The 17,393-nt window shown below is 43.8% G+C and overlaps 1 protein-coding gene across 1 annotated transcript; it reads right to left on the bottom strand.

The window, feature by feature from the left end:
• Nucleotides 1–14,415: 14,415 nt before the first annotated feature.
• On the bottom strand, nt 14,416–17,388 carry LOC306738315 (stonustoxin subunit alpha-like). The gene is made up of 2 exons (XM_079220153.1): nt 17,298–17,388; nt 14,416–17,205 (listed from the first exon to the last, which is right to left on the bottom strand). The coding sequence occupies exons 1-2, from the start codon at nt 17,380–17,382 to the stop codon at nt 16,640–16,642; spliced, it is 651 nt and encodes a 216-aa protein (XP_079076279.1). The 5' UTR covers nt 17,383–17,388; the 3' UTR covers nt 14,416–16,639.
• Between the last annotated feature and the right edge of the window lie 5 nt (nt 17,389–17,393).

Raw genomic sequence — 17,393 nt, forward strand, 5'->3', positions numbered from 1 at the left:
CTGTGTCTCTCTCTCTCTGTCTCTCTCTCTCCCCCCCCTCTCTCTCTCTCTCTCTCTCTCTGACACCAATCTAAACAATAACTTATATGATATGATGACTCTGTGGTGAAAGTGTTCTCTGTGTTTAACATGAATCTGGAGAACATATAACATATAAATTACATAACATATTTAGTTTTTTTCAAAAAACCCTGATGAATTGCAGCCCACGGACTAAAGTTACCTCGCCCGGACAAGGGAAACCGGGGCACCCTCCCGGAGCCAGACCCAGGAGGGGAGCTCGTCGGCGAGCGTCTGGTGGCCGGGCTTTCGCCCATGGGGCCCGGTCGGGCTCAGCCCGAAGAAACAACATGGAGCAGCAGTCACCCCGTGGACCCACCACCCGCGGGGAGAATTATCGGGGTCGGGTGCTATGCAGACCGGGCGGCGGGCCAGGCAGGAGACCTGGGCGAGCCGATCGCCGGCAGCATAGACTAGCTCTAGGGACGTGGAACGTCACCTCGCTAGCGGGGAAAGAGCCGGAGCTGGTGCAGGAGGTGGAGCGGTACCAGCTAGATTTAGTTGGGCTCACCTCCACGCACAGCATGGGCTCTGGAACCAAGCTCCTGGAGAAGGGTTGGACTTTGTCCTTTTCTGGAGTTGCCCAGGGTGAGAGGCGCCGGGCGGGAGTGGGGATACTCACGAGCCCCCGGCTGAGCGCCGCTATGTTGGAGTTTTCCCCGGAGAACGAGAGGGTCGCCTCCCTGCGCCTACGGGTTGCAGGGAGTAAAGCTCTGACTGTTGTTTGTGCTTATGCACCGAACAGCAGTTCGGAGTATCCGGCCTTCTTGGAGTCGGTGGGAGGGGTCCTGGAAAGGGCGCCGCCTGCCGACTCCATAGTTCTCCTGGGAGACTTCAACGCTCACGTGGGCAATGACAGAGAAACCTGGCGGGGCGTGATTGGGAGGAACGGCTTGCCCGATCTGAACCCGAATGGTGTTTTGTTGTTGGACTTCTGTGCTAGCCACAGTTTGTCCATAACGAACACCATGTTCGAGCATAAGGTGGCTCATAAGTGTACCTGGTACCAGAACACCTTAGGCCGGAGATCAATGATCGACTTTGTAGTCGTATCATCTGATCTGCGGCCGTATGTCTTGGACACTCGGGTGAAGAGAGGAGCAGAGCTGTCAACTGATCACCACCTGGTGGTGAGTTGGATCAGATGGCGGGGGAGTCGGCTAGAAAGACCTGGCAAGCCCAAACGTGTAGTGAGGGTGAACTGGGAACGTCTGGCGGAGGACCCTATCCGGGAGGTCTTCAACTCCCACCTCCGGAAGAACTTCTCACAAATCCCGAGGGAGGCTGGGGACATGGAACCCGAGTGGACCATGTTCAAAGCCTCTATTGTGGACGCGGCTGCTCGGAGCTGTGGCCAGAAGGTCATCGGTGCCTGTCGTGGCGGCAACCCGAGAACCCGGTGGTGGACACCGGGGGTGAGGGAAGCCGTCAAACTGAAGAAGGAGGCCTTTCGGGCCTGGCTGGCCCAGGGGTCTCCTGAAGCAGCTGACGGGTACCGGCAGGCCAGAAGGGCTGCAGCTGCGATGGTCGCAGATGCTAAAACTCGGGCATGGGAGGAGTTCGGGGAGGCCATGGAGAAGGACTTTCGGTTGGCCTCAAGGAAGTTCTGGCAAACCATCCGACGGCTCAGGAAGGGAAAGCAGGGCCTACCCCAGGCTGTTCTCAGCAGGGGGGGGGAACTGCTGACCCGGACTGGGGACATCGTCGGGCGGTGGAAAGAGCACTTTGAGGAACTCCTAAACCCGGCTAACATGTCCCCCGGAGAGGGGGCAGCGCCGGAAGACTTTGGGGTGGTTTCTCCCATATCCCTGGCAGAGGTCGCTAAGGTAGTCAAAAAGCTCCTTGGTGGCAAGGCGCCAGGGGTGGATGAGATCCGCCCTGAGATGCTGAAAGCACTGGACATTGTTGGGCTGTCTTGGTTGACACGCCTTTTCAGTGTCGCATGGGGGTCGGGAACAGTGCCCATGGACTGGCAGACCGGGGTGGTGGTTCCCATCTACAAGAAGGGGGACCGGAGAGTGTGCTCAAACTATCATGGCATCACACTGCTCAGCCTCCCGGGAAAAGCTTATGCCAGGGTGCTGGAAGGGAGGCTCCGACCGCTTGTCGAACCTCAGATTCAAGACGAGCAGTGCGGATTCCGTCCCGGTCGTGGAACAGTGGACCAGCTCTTTACCCTTGCAAGACTACTGGAGGGGTCCTGGGAGTTTGCCCAACCAGTCTACATGTGCTTTGTGGACTTGGAGAAGGCTTTCGACCGGGTCCCTCGGGAGTTTTTGTGGGGGGTGCTGCGGGAGTATGGGGTGCCGGACCCGTTGGCACAGGCTATCCGGTCTTTGTACGCCTGCAGTAGGAGCTGTGTTCGTATCCTCGGTAGTAAGTCAGACACGTTCCCGGTGGGTGTTGGCCTCCGCCAGGGCTGCCCTTTATCACCGGTCCTGTTCGTGACTTTCATGGACAGGATATCTAGGCGCAGCCAGGGGGCGGAGAGGATCCGGTTCGGGAGTCTCGGGATCGCCTCTCTGCTGTTCGCGGATGATGTGGTCCTGTTTGCCTCCTCGGATTGTGACCTCCAGCATTCACTGGGGCGTTTTGCAGCCGAGTGTGAAGCGGCAGGGATGAGAGTTAGCGCCTCCAAATCTGAGGCCATGGTGCTCTGCCGGAAACCGGTGGATTGCTCCCTCCAGGTGGGGACAAACTGCCTACCCCAAGCGAAGGAGTTCAAGTATCTCGGGGTCTTGTTCCTGAGTGAGGGTAAGGTGGAGCGGGAGATCGACAGACGGATCGGTGCGGCTGCAGCAATAAAACAGGCGCTGTACCGGTCCGTCCTGGTGAAGAGGGAGCTGAGCCGGAAGGCGAAGCTCTCCATTTACTGGTCGGTCTATGTTCCAACCCTCACCTATGGTCACGAACTCTGGGTCGTGACCGAAAGAACGAGATCTCGAATACAAGCGGCCGAAATGAGCTTCCTCCGCAGGGTGGCCGGGCTCACCCTTAGAGATAGGGTAAGGAGCTCGGACATCAGGAGGGAGCTTGGAGTCGAGTCGCTGCTCCTTCGTGTCGAAAGGAGTCAGCTGAGGTGGTTCGGGCATCTAGTCAGGATGCCTCCTGGACGCCTCCCATTAGAGGTTTTCCAGGCACGTCCAACTGGTAGGAGACCCCGGGGAAGACCGAGGACACGCTGGAGGGATTATATCTCCCGGCTGGCCTTGGAACGCCTCAGGATCCCCCAGAATGAGCTGGAAAGTGTTGCGGGTGAGAGGGAAGCCTGGGTCGGCCTGCTGAACCTGCTGCCACCGCGACCCGACCCCGGATAAGCGGCTGATAATGGATGGATGGATGGATTTAGTTTTTGGGCACAAAGAGTTTTTCTATATATTTAAATCATATTCTATGTCACGTTTTTTTTTCTGGGTTCCTGTTTTATTCTGAAGTCCTGTCTCGTGTGTCCTGTTCCCTGCACTTCCTGTCTGCTGATGGTTTCCTCCACAGCTTCCCCTTGTACTTCAGCCCTGTGTGTCTTCTGTTCCCTGGTCTGATCGCCCTGTGTGGTTCTGTGTGGTTCTGTGTGGTTCTGCTCCTGCTTTTTGTTCCGTTCCTGAACCCTGTTTGTCTTTTTAGAACCCTGTTTGTGTTTTTAGAACCCTGTTTGTGTTTTTAGAACAAACTAAGAATAATAAGAATAAACTATGTAATATGTTATTATAAAAAATGTCTGTAGCTCAGAAACTACAAGATGCACAAAAAGTTGAATATCAAAGATATTCAGATATCTGTCGTTTAAAATATAGGAAATGGGACTTTTGTAACGTCACTATTATCAAACATTATTTAACATTATTGAACATTATTAAACATTATTCAACATTATTCAACATTATTCAACACGACCACAGAGCAGTTCCAACTGTGCATTTTGAATGTCCCAAAAGACTATCCTTAGTTTGATGTGAACATTATTAATAAAGTACAACTACAATACTACAGTATTACTACAATACTACAGTATAACTACAATACTACAGTATAACTACAATACTACAGTATTACTCCAACACTACAGTATTACTACAATACTACAGTATTACTACAACACTACAGTATAACTACAACACTACAGTATTACTACAATACTACAGTATAACTACAACACTACAGTATAACTACAATACTATAGTATTACTACAATACTACAGTATAGCTACAATACTACAGTATAACTACAATACTATAGTATTACTACAATACTATAGTATTACTACAATACTACAGTATTACTACAATACTACAGTATAGCTACAACACTACAGTATAACTACAACACTACAGTATTACTACAATACTACAGAATAACTACAACACTACAGTATGACTACAATACTACGGTATTACTACAATACTACAGTAATACTACATTACTAAAGTACAACTACAACACTACAGCATTACTTCGATACTACAATATTACTACAATACTACAGTATTACTACAATACTACAGTATAACTACAACACTACAGTATAACTACAATACTACAGTATTACTACAATACTACAGTATAACTACAACACTACAGTATAACTACAATACTACAGTATTACTACAATACTACAGTATAGCTACAACACTACAGAATAACTACAATACTACAGTAGTACTACAATACTACAGTAGTACTACACCTACAATACTACAGTAGGACTACAATACTACAGTAGTACTACACCTACAATACTACAGTAGTACTACAACTACAATACTACAGTAGTACTACAATACTACAGTAGTACTACACCTACAATACTACAGTAGTACTACAACTACAATACTACAGTAGGACTACAATACTACAGTAGTACTACACCTACAACACTACAGTATTACTACAATACTATAGTAGTACCTCAACACTACAGTATTACTACAACACTACAGTATTACAGTAGTACTACAGCAGTATTAACCCTTCCAGCTCACTTGAGTCCTTCACAGCAGCATCTCCGGTCCTCTGATGGAAGCTGCTGAACCTTTTTGTCCCTCCTGTGCTCCGGTACTGAGCTCCGGTCCTGATGCGGCAGCAGAATGTTGAGGAGGAGAGCTGCGTCCGATAGCCGCTCTAAATTTAACAGAAGCAGACCTGGCTCTGACAGCTGCTTATCGTGGCTCTCCCAGCGGCCATGGCCATACAAGGCTGTGCGGGGCCCGGGGCCTCCAGCGGCTCCTCGTCCTGCGACACGTCAGGGAGATACCGGCTAACGGATAACGGCAAGATAATGGCTAACGGCAGCCCGGTGACGCCGACGGGCAGAAGAGGCAGGAATGTTGAGATGAGACACACACACACACACTTTCCACACACAGGAGGTGACTACAGAGACCTGCAGAGGCCACAGTGTCCTGTCACATTCATGTAATGTGCTGGAACTCCGCTACGTTATTCATTCTGGCCACATGACATCTATTGCTTCTGTCCATCCAGGAGAGGGATCCTCCTCTGTTGCTCTCCCTCAGGTTTCTTCCCTGTTTTCCCTGTGAAAGGGTTTTTACTATCTTTATTAGGGAGTTTTTCCTGATCCGATGTGAGGTCCCGGGACAGGATGTTATGTTACAGATTGTAAAGCCCTCCGAGGCAAACTTGTATTTGTGATGTTGGGCTATATAAAATAAACTCAATTGAATTGAATTGAATTGAATTGAAGAGGACCAGGAAGTCTGTAATGAACAGACCTGCAAACTCATGAGGGGTGAAAAAGGTGACACCAGCGCGGGGGGGACGAGAAGCTGACAAACTATGATCGTTATGGGTTTTATTTCTTCTTTTGTCAATAGCTAAGTGTACAAATATATATATATATATATATATATATATATATATATATATATATATATATATATATATATATATATATATATATATATATATGCTACCGTTCAAAAGTTTGGGGACAAATATTCAGTTTCTTCTCAGTTTCCTGCATGGAATAGCCTTCATTTCTAAGAACAAGAACAGACTGGGTGAGTTTCACATGAAAGTTCTCTTTTTCTGGCCATTTTGAGAGTATAATGAACCCACAATGTGATGCTCCAGATACTCAACTAGCTCATAGGAAGACAGTTTTATAGCTTCTAACCAGCATAACTGTTTTCAGCTGTGCTAACATAATTGCACAAGGGTTTTCTAATCATCCGTTAGTCTTCTATGATGAGCAAACACAATGTACCATTAGAACACTAAGTGATAGCTGCTGGAAATGGGCCTCTATACACCTATGTAGATATTTCATTAAAAACCAGACGTTTCCACCTAGAATAGTCATTTACCACATTAACAATGTATAGTGTATTTATGATTAATTTAATGTTATCTTCATTGAAAAAAATAGTGCTCTTCTTTGAAAAATAAGGACATTTCTAAGTGACCCCAAACTTTTGAACGGTAACGTGTGTGTGTGTGTGTGTGTGTGTGTGTGTGTGTGTGTGTGTGTGTGTGTATATATATATATATATATATATATATATATATATATATATATATATATATATATATATATATATAAATAATGTATTTTGTAGACTTAATACTTACAATATGCAATACTGCTGTACTATACTGAATATTGTTTTGCTACTACTACATTTCACTTCATAATACTACACTTATATGCAATAATATGTATAATGTACCAGGATTTTTATTTTATTTTTATTTGACCATATTATGTCATACTGTTATACCACTTTACTTTGAGGAGACGTCACTGTTAGGCTAGAACAGCGGTTCCCAAACTTTTTAGGCCACGCACCCCCTTCTACATGAGCCCGGTCGGGCAAAAAAACGCAACAGAGCTTATTTATAGCCGCATAAAATCGGACCAATGCGAGAACTGTTTGCTCGCGCATGGCGTTTGTTACAAGATTTAGTCCGCTGTGTAAATGTCAGTTACAAAAGGCGTCACTTTTAAAGAGCAATAAGGATGGCGAGGACACACACACACAGGCTCAGAGGCAGATTGCATTTCACATTTATTTACTTAAACACAGTAACCACGTAAAGAACAAAGAGTGGCACATGCATAGGCTCAGAAACAGATATGAATAAAAAGGAGGAGTCCATATGAGGATGTTCACATGCAGCGCAGCAAGAGAGATAAAGAGGGAGAAAGTGAGAGACTCACGTGAATGAGACTGCAATTGTTTTTGGCTGTTTTGTTTTGTCTTCCAATGTGGATCTAAAAATGTAAGGGGCTTCTGACTTGCACTGGCATGCTTGGTGTTCAGGTGGCGGCGCAAATAAGAGGCTTCAGACAGCTGTTAGCCAGAACCTCACTGCACAACACGCACTGTGGCTTCGGGCAATCTGCATTCCAATCCAAGTGAAGCCCAGACCCAGACAATTGTCATCATGTTTCCTCTTTTTTCCCAGTCTGATGCTCACTCTCGTCTCCTCTTTCTTCACCTTGACTCTTCGATGGGCCTCTGTGCTCCCGGTTTGTCTGATGTCTCTTCCTCCTTCTCGGTCTCCTCCGTCTCCTCTTTCTCCGACTCCCGGTCGATTTCTTCTCCCGGTCTCTCCCCAACGCACCTCTCCGTTTCTCTCCCTCCGGTTCCTCCCTCTCTCTCTGTCCCTCTCCTCTTTTATTGCTGATAGCTTCAGATGTCCCACCTGACAGCTTCCCGATTTCAGCCAGTTTCACATGTTTTCATGGATGTTGCTGAATGAATGAAATGACGTTAGGTGCACAAGCTAGGCTAGCTAGTGTGTAGTAAATTGTACGTTTTTAATTTTAAATTTAAATCTTACGAAGGGAATTTTTATAATTAAAAAAATCCTACTTAATTTATTTTAAATTATGTTTAATATTAATTATTACACCATTAGACCACCATTACATTTTTCCTCTCGCGCACCCCCTAGAGGCAGCTCACGCCACACTTTGGGAATCCCTGCTCTAGAACACTGAATAATGTTTCCACCAGTAAACCTGAACATCTCTCTCCCTCTGTGTGACAGTGATTATAACCACATAACTATACTATATATAACTATATAACTATAAGCATAACTATATATATTATAATCAACTGGAGGATACACGTTTTTTCTACACGTAGATCTTAAACCCTTAAATATAAACAGGAGCCGGCCATCCTACGGAGGAAACTCATTTCGGCCACTTGTTTTTTGATTAAAATACAAGTTGGATAAAATATCCACTTGTCCTCCTTATATGTAGTGAGGTGTCGTAGGTAGAACTTATATGTAGTGAGGTGTCGTAGGTAGAACTTATATGTAGTGAGGTGTCGGTAGTAGAACTTATATGTAGTGAGGTGTCGTAGGTAGAACTTATATGTAGTGAGGTGTCGGTAGTAGAACTTATATGTAGTGGGGTGTCGTAGGTAGAACTTATATGTAGTCAGGTGTCGTAGGTAGAACTTATATGTAGTGAGGTGTCGGTAGTAGAACTTATATGTAGTGGGGTGTCGTAGGTAGAACTTATATGTAGTCAGGTGTCGTAGGTAGAACTTATATGTAGTGAGGTGTCGTAGGTAGAACTTATATGTAGTGAGGTGTCGTAGGTAGAACTTATATGTAGTGAGGTGTCGGTAGTAGAACTTATATGTAGTGAGGTGTCGGTAGTAGAACTTATATGTAGTGGGGTGTCGTAGGTAGAACTTATATGTAGTGAGGTGTCGGTAGTAGAACTTATATGTAGTGAGGTGTCGGTAGTAGAACTTATATGTAGTGAGGTGTCGGTAGTAGAACTTATATGTAGTGAGGTGTCGGTAGTAGAACTTATATGTAGTGGGGTGTCGTAGGTAGAACTTATATGTAGTGAGGTGTCGGTAGTAGAACTTATATGTAGTGAGGTGTCGGTAGTAGAACTTATATGTAGTGAGGTGTCGGTAGTAGAACTTATATGTAGTGGGGTGTCGTAGGTAGAACTTATATGTAGTGAGGTGTCGGTAGTAGAACTTATATGTAGTGAGGTGTCGGTAGTAGAACTTATATGTAGTCAGGTGTCGGTAGTAGAACTTATATGTAGTGAGGTGTCGGTAGTAGAACTTATATGTAGTGAGGTGTCGGTAGTAGAACTTATATGTAGTGAGGTGTCGGTAGTAGAACTTATATGTAGTGGGGTGTCGTAGGTAGAACTTATATGTAGTGAGGTGTCGGTAGTAGAACTTATATGTAGTGAGGTGTCGTAGGTAGAACTTATATGTAGTCAGGTGTCGGTAGTAGAACTTATATGTAGTGAGGCGTCGTAGGTAGAACTTATATGTAGTCAGGTGTCGTAGGTAGAACTTATATGTAGTGAGGTGTCGTAGGTAGAACTTATATGTAGTCAGGTGTCGTAGGTAGAACTTATATGTAGTCAGGTGTCGGTAGTAGAACTTATATGTAGTGAGGTGTCGTAGGTAGAACTTAAATGTAGTCAGGTGTCGTAGGTAGAACTTATATGTAGTGAGGTGTCGTAGGTAGAACTTATATGTAGTGAGGTGTCGTAGGTAGAACTTATATGTAGTGAGGTGTCGGTAGTAGAACTTATATGTAGTCAGGTGTCGTAGGTAGAACTTATATGTAGTGAGGTGTCGGTAGTAGAACTTATATGTAGTGAGGTGTCGTAGGTACACCTTATATGTAGTGAGGTGTCGTAGGTAGAACTTATATGTAGTGAGGTGTCGTAGGTAGAACTTATATGTAGTGAGGTGTCGGTAGTAGAACTTATATGTAGTCAGGTGTCGTAGGTAGAACTTATATGTAGTGAGGTGTCGTAGGTAGAACTTATATGTAGTCAGGTGTCGGTAGTAGAACTTATATGTAGTGAGGTGTCGGTAGTAGAACTTATATGTAGTGAGGTGTCGGTAGTAGAACTTATATGTAGTGAGGTGTCGTAGGTAGAACTTATATGTAGTCAGGTGTCGGTAGTAGAACTTATATGTAGTGAGGTGTCGGTAGTAGAACTTATATGTAGTGAGGTGTCGGTAGTAGAACTTATATGTAGTCAGGTGTCGTAGGTAGAACTTATATGTAGTGAGGTGTCGGTAGTAGAACTTATATGTAGTCAGGTGTCGTAGGTAGAACTTATATGTAGTTAGGTGTCGGTAGTAGAACTTATATGTAGTGAGGTGTCGTAGGTAGAACTTATATGTAGTTAGGTGTCGGTAGTAGAACTTATATGTAGTCAGGTGTCGGTAGTAGAACTTATATGTAGTGAGGTGTCGGTAGTAGAACTTATATGTAGTGAGGTGTCGGTAGTAGAACTTATATGTAGTCAGGTGTCGTAGGTAGAACTTATATGTAGTTAGGTGTCGGTAGTAGAACTTATATGTAGTCAGGTGTCGTAGGTAGAACTTATATGTAGTGAGGTGTCGTAGGTAGAACTTATATGTAGTTAGGTGTCGGTAGTAGAACTTATATGTAGTCAGGTGTCGGTAGTAGAACTTATATGTAGTGAGGTGTCGGTAGTAGAACTTATATGTAGTGAGGTGTCGGTAGTAGAACTTATATGTAGTCAGGTGTCGTAGGTAGAACTTATATGTAGTGAGGTGTCGGTAGTAGAACTTATATGTAGTCAGGTGTCGGCAGTAGAACTTATATGTAGTGAGGTGTCGGTAGTAGAACTTATATGTAGTGAGGTGTCGGTAGTAGAACTTATATGTAGTGAGGTGTCGGTAGTAGAACTTATATGTAGTGAGGTGTCGTAGGTAGAACTTATATGTAGTCAGGTGTCGTAGGTTGAACTTATATGTAGTGAGGTGTCGTAGGTAGAACTTATATGTAGTGAGGTGTCGTAGGTAGAACTTATATGTAGTGAGGTGTCGGTAGTAGAACTTATATGTAGTCAGGTGTCGTAGGTAGAACTTATATGTAGTGAGGTGTCGTAGGTAGAACTTATATGTAGTCAGGTGTCGGTAGTAGAACTTATATGTAGTGAGGTGTCGGTAGTAGAACTTATATGTAGTGAGGTGTCGTAGGTAGAACTTATATGTAGTGAGGTGTCGGTAGGTAGAACTTATATGTAGTGAGGTGTCGGTAGTAGAACTTATATGTAGTGAGGTGTCGTAGGTAGAACTTATATGTAGTGCGGTGTCGGGAAGGTAGAACTGCCAGTGCAGTACCGGAAGAGTCGTACAGTCTCTATGGTTACAGCCGTGGTACTTTGAGCGAAATCCGCCGTTGTTAGGGCTACTAAATTAGTTAAATAGTGAAACGTTATAATCGCTCAGTCATGTTGAGGAGCTTGCGGAATTACGTAATTATAAAAATATTACGATCTTTTTTGTGGTGGTGGTGCATGCCAGAGCGTTGCCATCCAGAGAAACCATATCATCAGATACTTGATTTCTGAGGTGTTCTGGGCCGAGTAGAATAACTTCAGTCTTGTCCGAGTTCAGCAGCAGGAAGTTGCAGGTCATCCAGGTTTTGATGTCTTTAAGACATGCTTGAAGTTTAGCGACCTGGTGGGTTTCATCTGGCTTGATCCACAGATATAGTTGAGTATCATCGACATAGCAGTGAAAGTTTATGGAGTGTTTTCTGATAATACTGCCTAAAGGAAGCATATATAAGGTGAATAAAATTGGTCCAAGTACAGAACCTTGTGGAACTCCATGGCGAACGGCGGTGGTCATTGAGGCCTCATCGTTTACAAATACAAACTGAGATCGATCTGATAAATACGACTTAAACCAGCTTAGTGCGGTACCTTTAATACTAATCGACTGGTCTAGTCTCTGTAATAAGATGTCATGGTTAATGGTGTCAAACGCTGCACTAAGGTCTAACAAGACCAGTACAGAGACAAGTTCCCTATCTGATGCAACTAGAAGGTCATTAGTAATTGTCTCTGTGTTATGATGCTTTCTAAATCCTGACTGAAACTCCTCAATTAAACTATTGTTCTGTAAAAAGTCACACAACTGGTTTGCGACTACCTTCTCCAGTATCTTAGAGAGGAAGGAACGAACGGCGGTGGTCATCAAGGCCTCATCGTTTACAAATACAAACTGAGATCGATCTGATAAATACGACTTAAACCAGCTTAGTGCTGTACCTTTAATACCAATCGACTGGTCTAGTCTCTGTAATAAGATGTCATGGTCAATGGTGTTGAATGCAGCACCGGTTCCCCCCAAGGCTGCGTTCTTTTCCCTCTGCTCTTCTCCATGTACACCAACAGCTGCACCTCCAGTCACCAGTCCGTCAAGCTTCTGAAGTTCGCGAATGACACCACCCTCACTGGACTCATCTCTGGTGGGGACGAGTCCGCCTACCAGAATCAGAATCCGTTTATTAGCAAGGAATGTTTACACAAACAAGGAATGTTTACACAAACAAGAAATGTTTACACAAACAAGGAATGTTTCTAGGCGGAAGGTGCATACATTAGACATGAGACGTTAGACGAGACAAACAATCAACAGTCAACGACAACAACAGTGCTCAGACAAACAGATAACGTTAATGTAAGTGTATGTTAAAGTGACATGTGTGTTTAAGTTAAAGTGTATGTTGAGTGGCATGGGCAGCGGTGGATTGGCCATAGGGAGTACCGGGAGTTTTCCCGGTGGGCCGGTCAGTAATGGGCCGGCAGTGGCTGACCTTTTTTTTTTTTGTACGTAAAGACGCATAAGAGGCCCAGTGGCCCTATGATAGGCCCAGTAGTCCCGCCCACGTATTTTCCAGTCCCCCCTCGTCCAATCACCTTTAATGATGAGCTAATGACACATCATTAGCAATCTGTGAGAGAGAAGAGAAAGCAAACATGGAGAAAAAACGAAAAGGCGGTGCAGAAAAACTGAGGGAAAAGAAGAAAAAAAGCTCTCGCAACTGATGCTGCTGAGAGCAGAAATATAATAAACATGTCTGCTGCTGCGGGGCCGGCGGCGGTGGCGTCGCCTCCGGCTCCGGGGCTTTGGCTGCGCCGGGCGCGGCGGGTCCTCTCAGGTGTCGTCGGACAGTGAAAGTGAGGCTCCCGCTGCCGTGGTGGCACAGGAGGGGGAGGAGGAGACTGGTGGTGGTGATAGCAGGTGAGTGTGCTAGCTAACATGTTGATGTTGTGGATAAACACTCATTCACTAAATGTTCAGAAACGTTGTCTATGAACTTTACTTGACATAATAGATAGCGTGTGGTGTGAATCTAGTTCTAAAGTGTTGGAAAATGATCTACTATCCTGATTAATTAACCACTATTTTATGGTGCTGTGGTTTGAACATGCAGATCTGCTTTTTCACATTTTTTATAATTACAAATCAGGTCACCAGAGTTAAAATGTTTTAAGTATCAATACACTTTCTTCAATTGTCCAATTTGTTCAAATGTGCTTTACCTATTTTTTCTGTCAGTGTTTATGGTTTATTGTCCTTGCTTTTCTTTTTTTTTAACACTTATTTATGAACATTTTCAGATTAAATTACATCAAATAAGAGACAAGGAGACAATGACCCATTTCACATTATACAGTTAAAACTAATGAAACACTGATTAACTACTGTTACAATTAAATATCTGCATACATATTAGGGGTGCTCAAACATATTCCGTACTATTTCTCTCCTTTTCACGTCCAGGTTTGTGCCCAGTACATCATCTCTCTCACACAGGCCTTAATTTGTTTGAGGTGTTGTCCTCTTCTTGTTGGTGTTCAAGGGCCAGGGAGCATTTCTTGATCCAGTGAGTATTAAAATAAACAATGCCAAAGATGGTTCTTCTTCGGGTAGTGTTCCCATTCATTGGAACATGGTGAATATTTACAAAACAGTTGAAAACGCCTGTTGTGCTGCCTAGAACCATGTAAACAAAACCTTGGATAGATTTGCACTTTTTATTTTAGATTGAAGATCATGCAATGTCATAATTTCACTCAGTCATTAGCTCGCTCGCTCTCTCTCTCTCTCTCTCTCTCTCTCTCTCTCTCTCACACACAGGTTGCCTACTTGTTCGAGGAGATGTTCCCCGACCCGTTCTGACGAAGCTGTTTAAGGAAGTTTTACCTTTAATTAGCGCCTCTCTACTAGATATTATCAATGGGTCTTTACTAACGGGTCATGTACCACAGTCTTTTAAAGTAGCTGTAAATAAACCTCTTCTTAAGAAGCCACTCTGGATCCAGAGGTGTTGGCTAACTACAGACCTATCTCTAACCTTCCCTTCCTCTCTAAGATACTGGAGAAGGTAGTCGCAAACCAGTTGTGTGACTTTTTACATAACAATAGTTTATTTGAGGAGTTTCAGTCAGGATTTAGAAAGCATCATAGCACAGAGACACTGGTGACAATTACTAATGATCTTCTAGTTGCATCAGATAGGGGACTTGTCTCTGTACTGGTCTTGTTAGACCTTAGTGCTGATAAAGGACTTGTCTCTGTTCTGGTCTTGTTAGACCTTAGTGTTGATAAAGGACTTGTCTCTGGTCTGGTCTTGTTAGACCTTAGTGCTGATAAAGGACGTGTCTCTGTTCTGGTCTTGTTAGACCTTAGTGCTGATAAAGGACTTGTCTCTGTTCTGGTCTTGTTAGACCTTAGTGCTGATAAAGGACTTGTCTCTGTTCTGGTCTTGTTAGACCTTAGAATCAGAAACCGTTTATTAACCAGTAATGTTTACACAAACTAGGAATTTTTCAAGGCGGAAGGTGCATACATTAGACATGAGACGTTAGACGAGACAAACAACAATCAACGACAACAACAGTGCAATAGGTATTCAATTAAGTATAAGATAAAGTGCTCAGACAAACAGACAACATTAAAGTGTATGTTAAAGTGACAAGTGTATTTAAATATGAGGTGTGGAGGGATGTGCAGGGGAGTGACCGGTAAGAAATGAATTTAATCAAAAGGTGAACATCATAGCCCCGCTTCGAAGTGGGCCCTGCCCCTAAAGTGTAAACAGACCCGAGTCAAAGATGGCAGTTACTCCACCTCCTCGGCCGGTGCCTCGATGAATGTGCATATTAACATGACTTAGAGGAGTAGATTCATTTAGGCTGACATATTCCTCATGTCTCAGCCAGGTTTCAGTAAGACCCAATACATCAATATCATTATCTGATATGAATTAATTTACTAATACAGCTTTAGAAGACAACGATCTAATATTTAGGAGTCCACATTTAATTATCCTATCATGTTGCACTTTTGCAATAGTGGTGTTAATCTTTATGAGGTTATTTTCTATAACTCCTCTTTTGGTTACTTTTAATTTAATTAGTTTAAGTGGCCGTGGGACAGACACAGTCTCCATAGAGTTAAAGGTGGGCAGCTGTCCTAAAGAAAATGCAGGGAATGCAGAGAAGGGTGTAAGACTACAACTCTGCTTCTGCTTCCTGGTCTGTCATGTACGAGGTCGACCAATAAACTTGGTCATATTTGCAGAAAGGAGATCCGCTCCATCCAAAGTGGGATGAATGCCGTCACCCCTGATCAGACCTGGGTTTCCCCCGGAAAAGACCGCCAGTTATCTGAACTTTGAACTGTGAGAAAGAACTTTTGGTCTGAAACCATCTGAAGTTTTTAATGTTGCTCAGTATGTGTGAGGATCTGTTGCCCCCTGCTGTTAACTCTGCAGTCTGACACGCTGATCAGCTAGAAGAAAAAACATCTAAACCAGCAGAGAGCAGCTTTTGTTTACATAACCATCACCGTAATGAAAACCACTGGACAGATCTACAGAGTTCAGCACAATGTGTTTATATCTACTTATACATGGAGATCTTTCTCTCATTTAACCTCCCAGAATCAGAACCTGGTTTTTATGTACAAGGAATTTACTTTGTTGTGTTGGTGCGTAACGTAAACATAGTAAGAGAAAATGTATTTCATATAAAAGTACAAAAATCAAGAAACACAAATACAGAATAAAAGAAAAGTATTTTAAAATATGTACAATATCTCTGAATTAAAATAAAAAAAGAGCGCTGCAGTTCTTAGAGTTGGCAGTTTGTCCGCCCTGGTTGATATGAATGGGGTGGACAAAATAATAGAAGCAGCTGTAGGCTGATTGCTGTTTCTGCCCTGGAGGCCTCCTGCAGTGGTGGAAGAAGTACTCGGATCTTTTACTTAAGGGACAGAGGGTCGTATCTGGCGCCATCTAGTGGTGAAGCTACAGATTGCAACCAGAAACTTCTCCCTTGTGTTAAGCAGGTAGGAGAACTAAAGCAATGTCTCTAGAGTCAGAGTTTGGTTTGTCCTCTCTGAGCTCCTGTAGAAACATGCTGACTACTGTATGTAGATTTATAGAGCTCATTCTAGAGGAACAAAGCACAACGATTCTTATCTTCAAGTGATGATGAAAACATAGTTATTAATATTATATTCATCCATCCAAAAGCCTACAACGGATCTTTAAGTTAAAGTAGTAAAACCCAGTGTGGAAATACGCTATAAGTTAAAGTCCTGCATTCAAAATGTAAGTAAAAGTATCAAAGTTTTCATTTCTGAATTTCACCAAGGCATCAATAAAGGTTTATGTTTGTCAGTAATAATATATAAAACTGATTTATTTGTTGATGATATTTTGTTTTATGAATCTGAATGTGTTTGTCAGCAGTGTGAATGTTTACAGAGGAGGAGACTCTTAAACCTCCAGAGAACACAGAGACACTGAGGAAACAGGACCTAACACAAACTCAGTCCAGAACCTGAACCCAGGATACAGAGGTTCAGTGAATGTGGTGCTGAAGGTGTGGAGGTGGATCAGTGTGTCAGAGGAGACTCTGTAGAAGGACAGAGAGCCAGCAGGACAGTCCACATACACTGCTACTCTACCAGAGGAAGAGGAGGAGGAGGAGGAGGAGGAGGAGATGAATTTATGTCTGTCATCGTGCCTGACAGAGTAACCATCTTCAGAGCAGTTCAGACTCCAGGACTGATCGTTCATTCCAAACCAACAGTCTCTACCGTGTCCTCTCCTCCTGATTCCTCTGTAGCTCACTGCTATATTAACCTTTCCTCTCCACTCGACCTCCCAGTAACAGCGACCAGTCAGACCAGTTGTACACAGCAGCTGCTTCACGTCCTGAAACCTGTCTGGATGATCAGGATATGTCTGCTCCTCCTCCACTCCTGTCACCTTCCTGTTGTTGTCAGACAGTTTCAGCTGTTTGTTCACTGTGTTTGTGTCGATTGTGAGTTCACAGAAATCTGAGAGAACAAGACAGGAAACAGCAGCAGTTTGTCATGGAACACAGCTGACGGCTTTATTTGAGATTCCATGAATCAAAGTGAACACTCACATTTCCTCAGACCAGCTTTCAGCCTCTGATCTCTAGCAGGTTGAACCCTGGAGGAAGAAGCAGAGTCAGAGTAAAGCTTCATCATCAGTGATCTTC

This window comes from Taurulus bubalis, assembly GCF_910589615.1.
Source record: "Taurulus bubalis genome assembly, chromosome: 6".
In the NCBI taxonomy this organism is placed as follows: Eukaryota; Metazoa; Chordata; class Actinopteri; order Perciformes; family Cottidae; genus Taurulus; species Taurulus bubalis.

Excerpts from the sequence above, each read along its gene's own strand:
- LOC306738315 (XM_079220153.1), bottom strand. The coding sequence starts at position 17,382 with ATGATGAAGCTTTACTCTGACTCTGCTTCTTCCTCCAGGGTTCAACCT. Across the intron at positions 17,206-17,297 it reads GAAAGCTGGTCTGAGGAAAT|ATTTCTGTGAACTCACAATC; the intron begins GTGAGTGTTCAC and ends TTGTTCTCTCAG.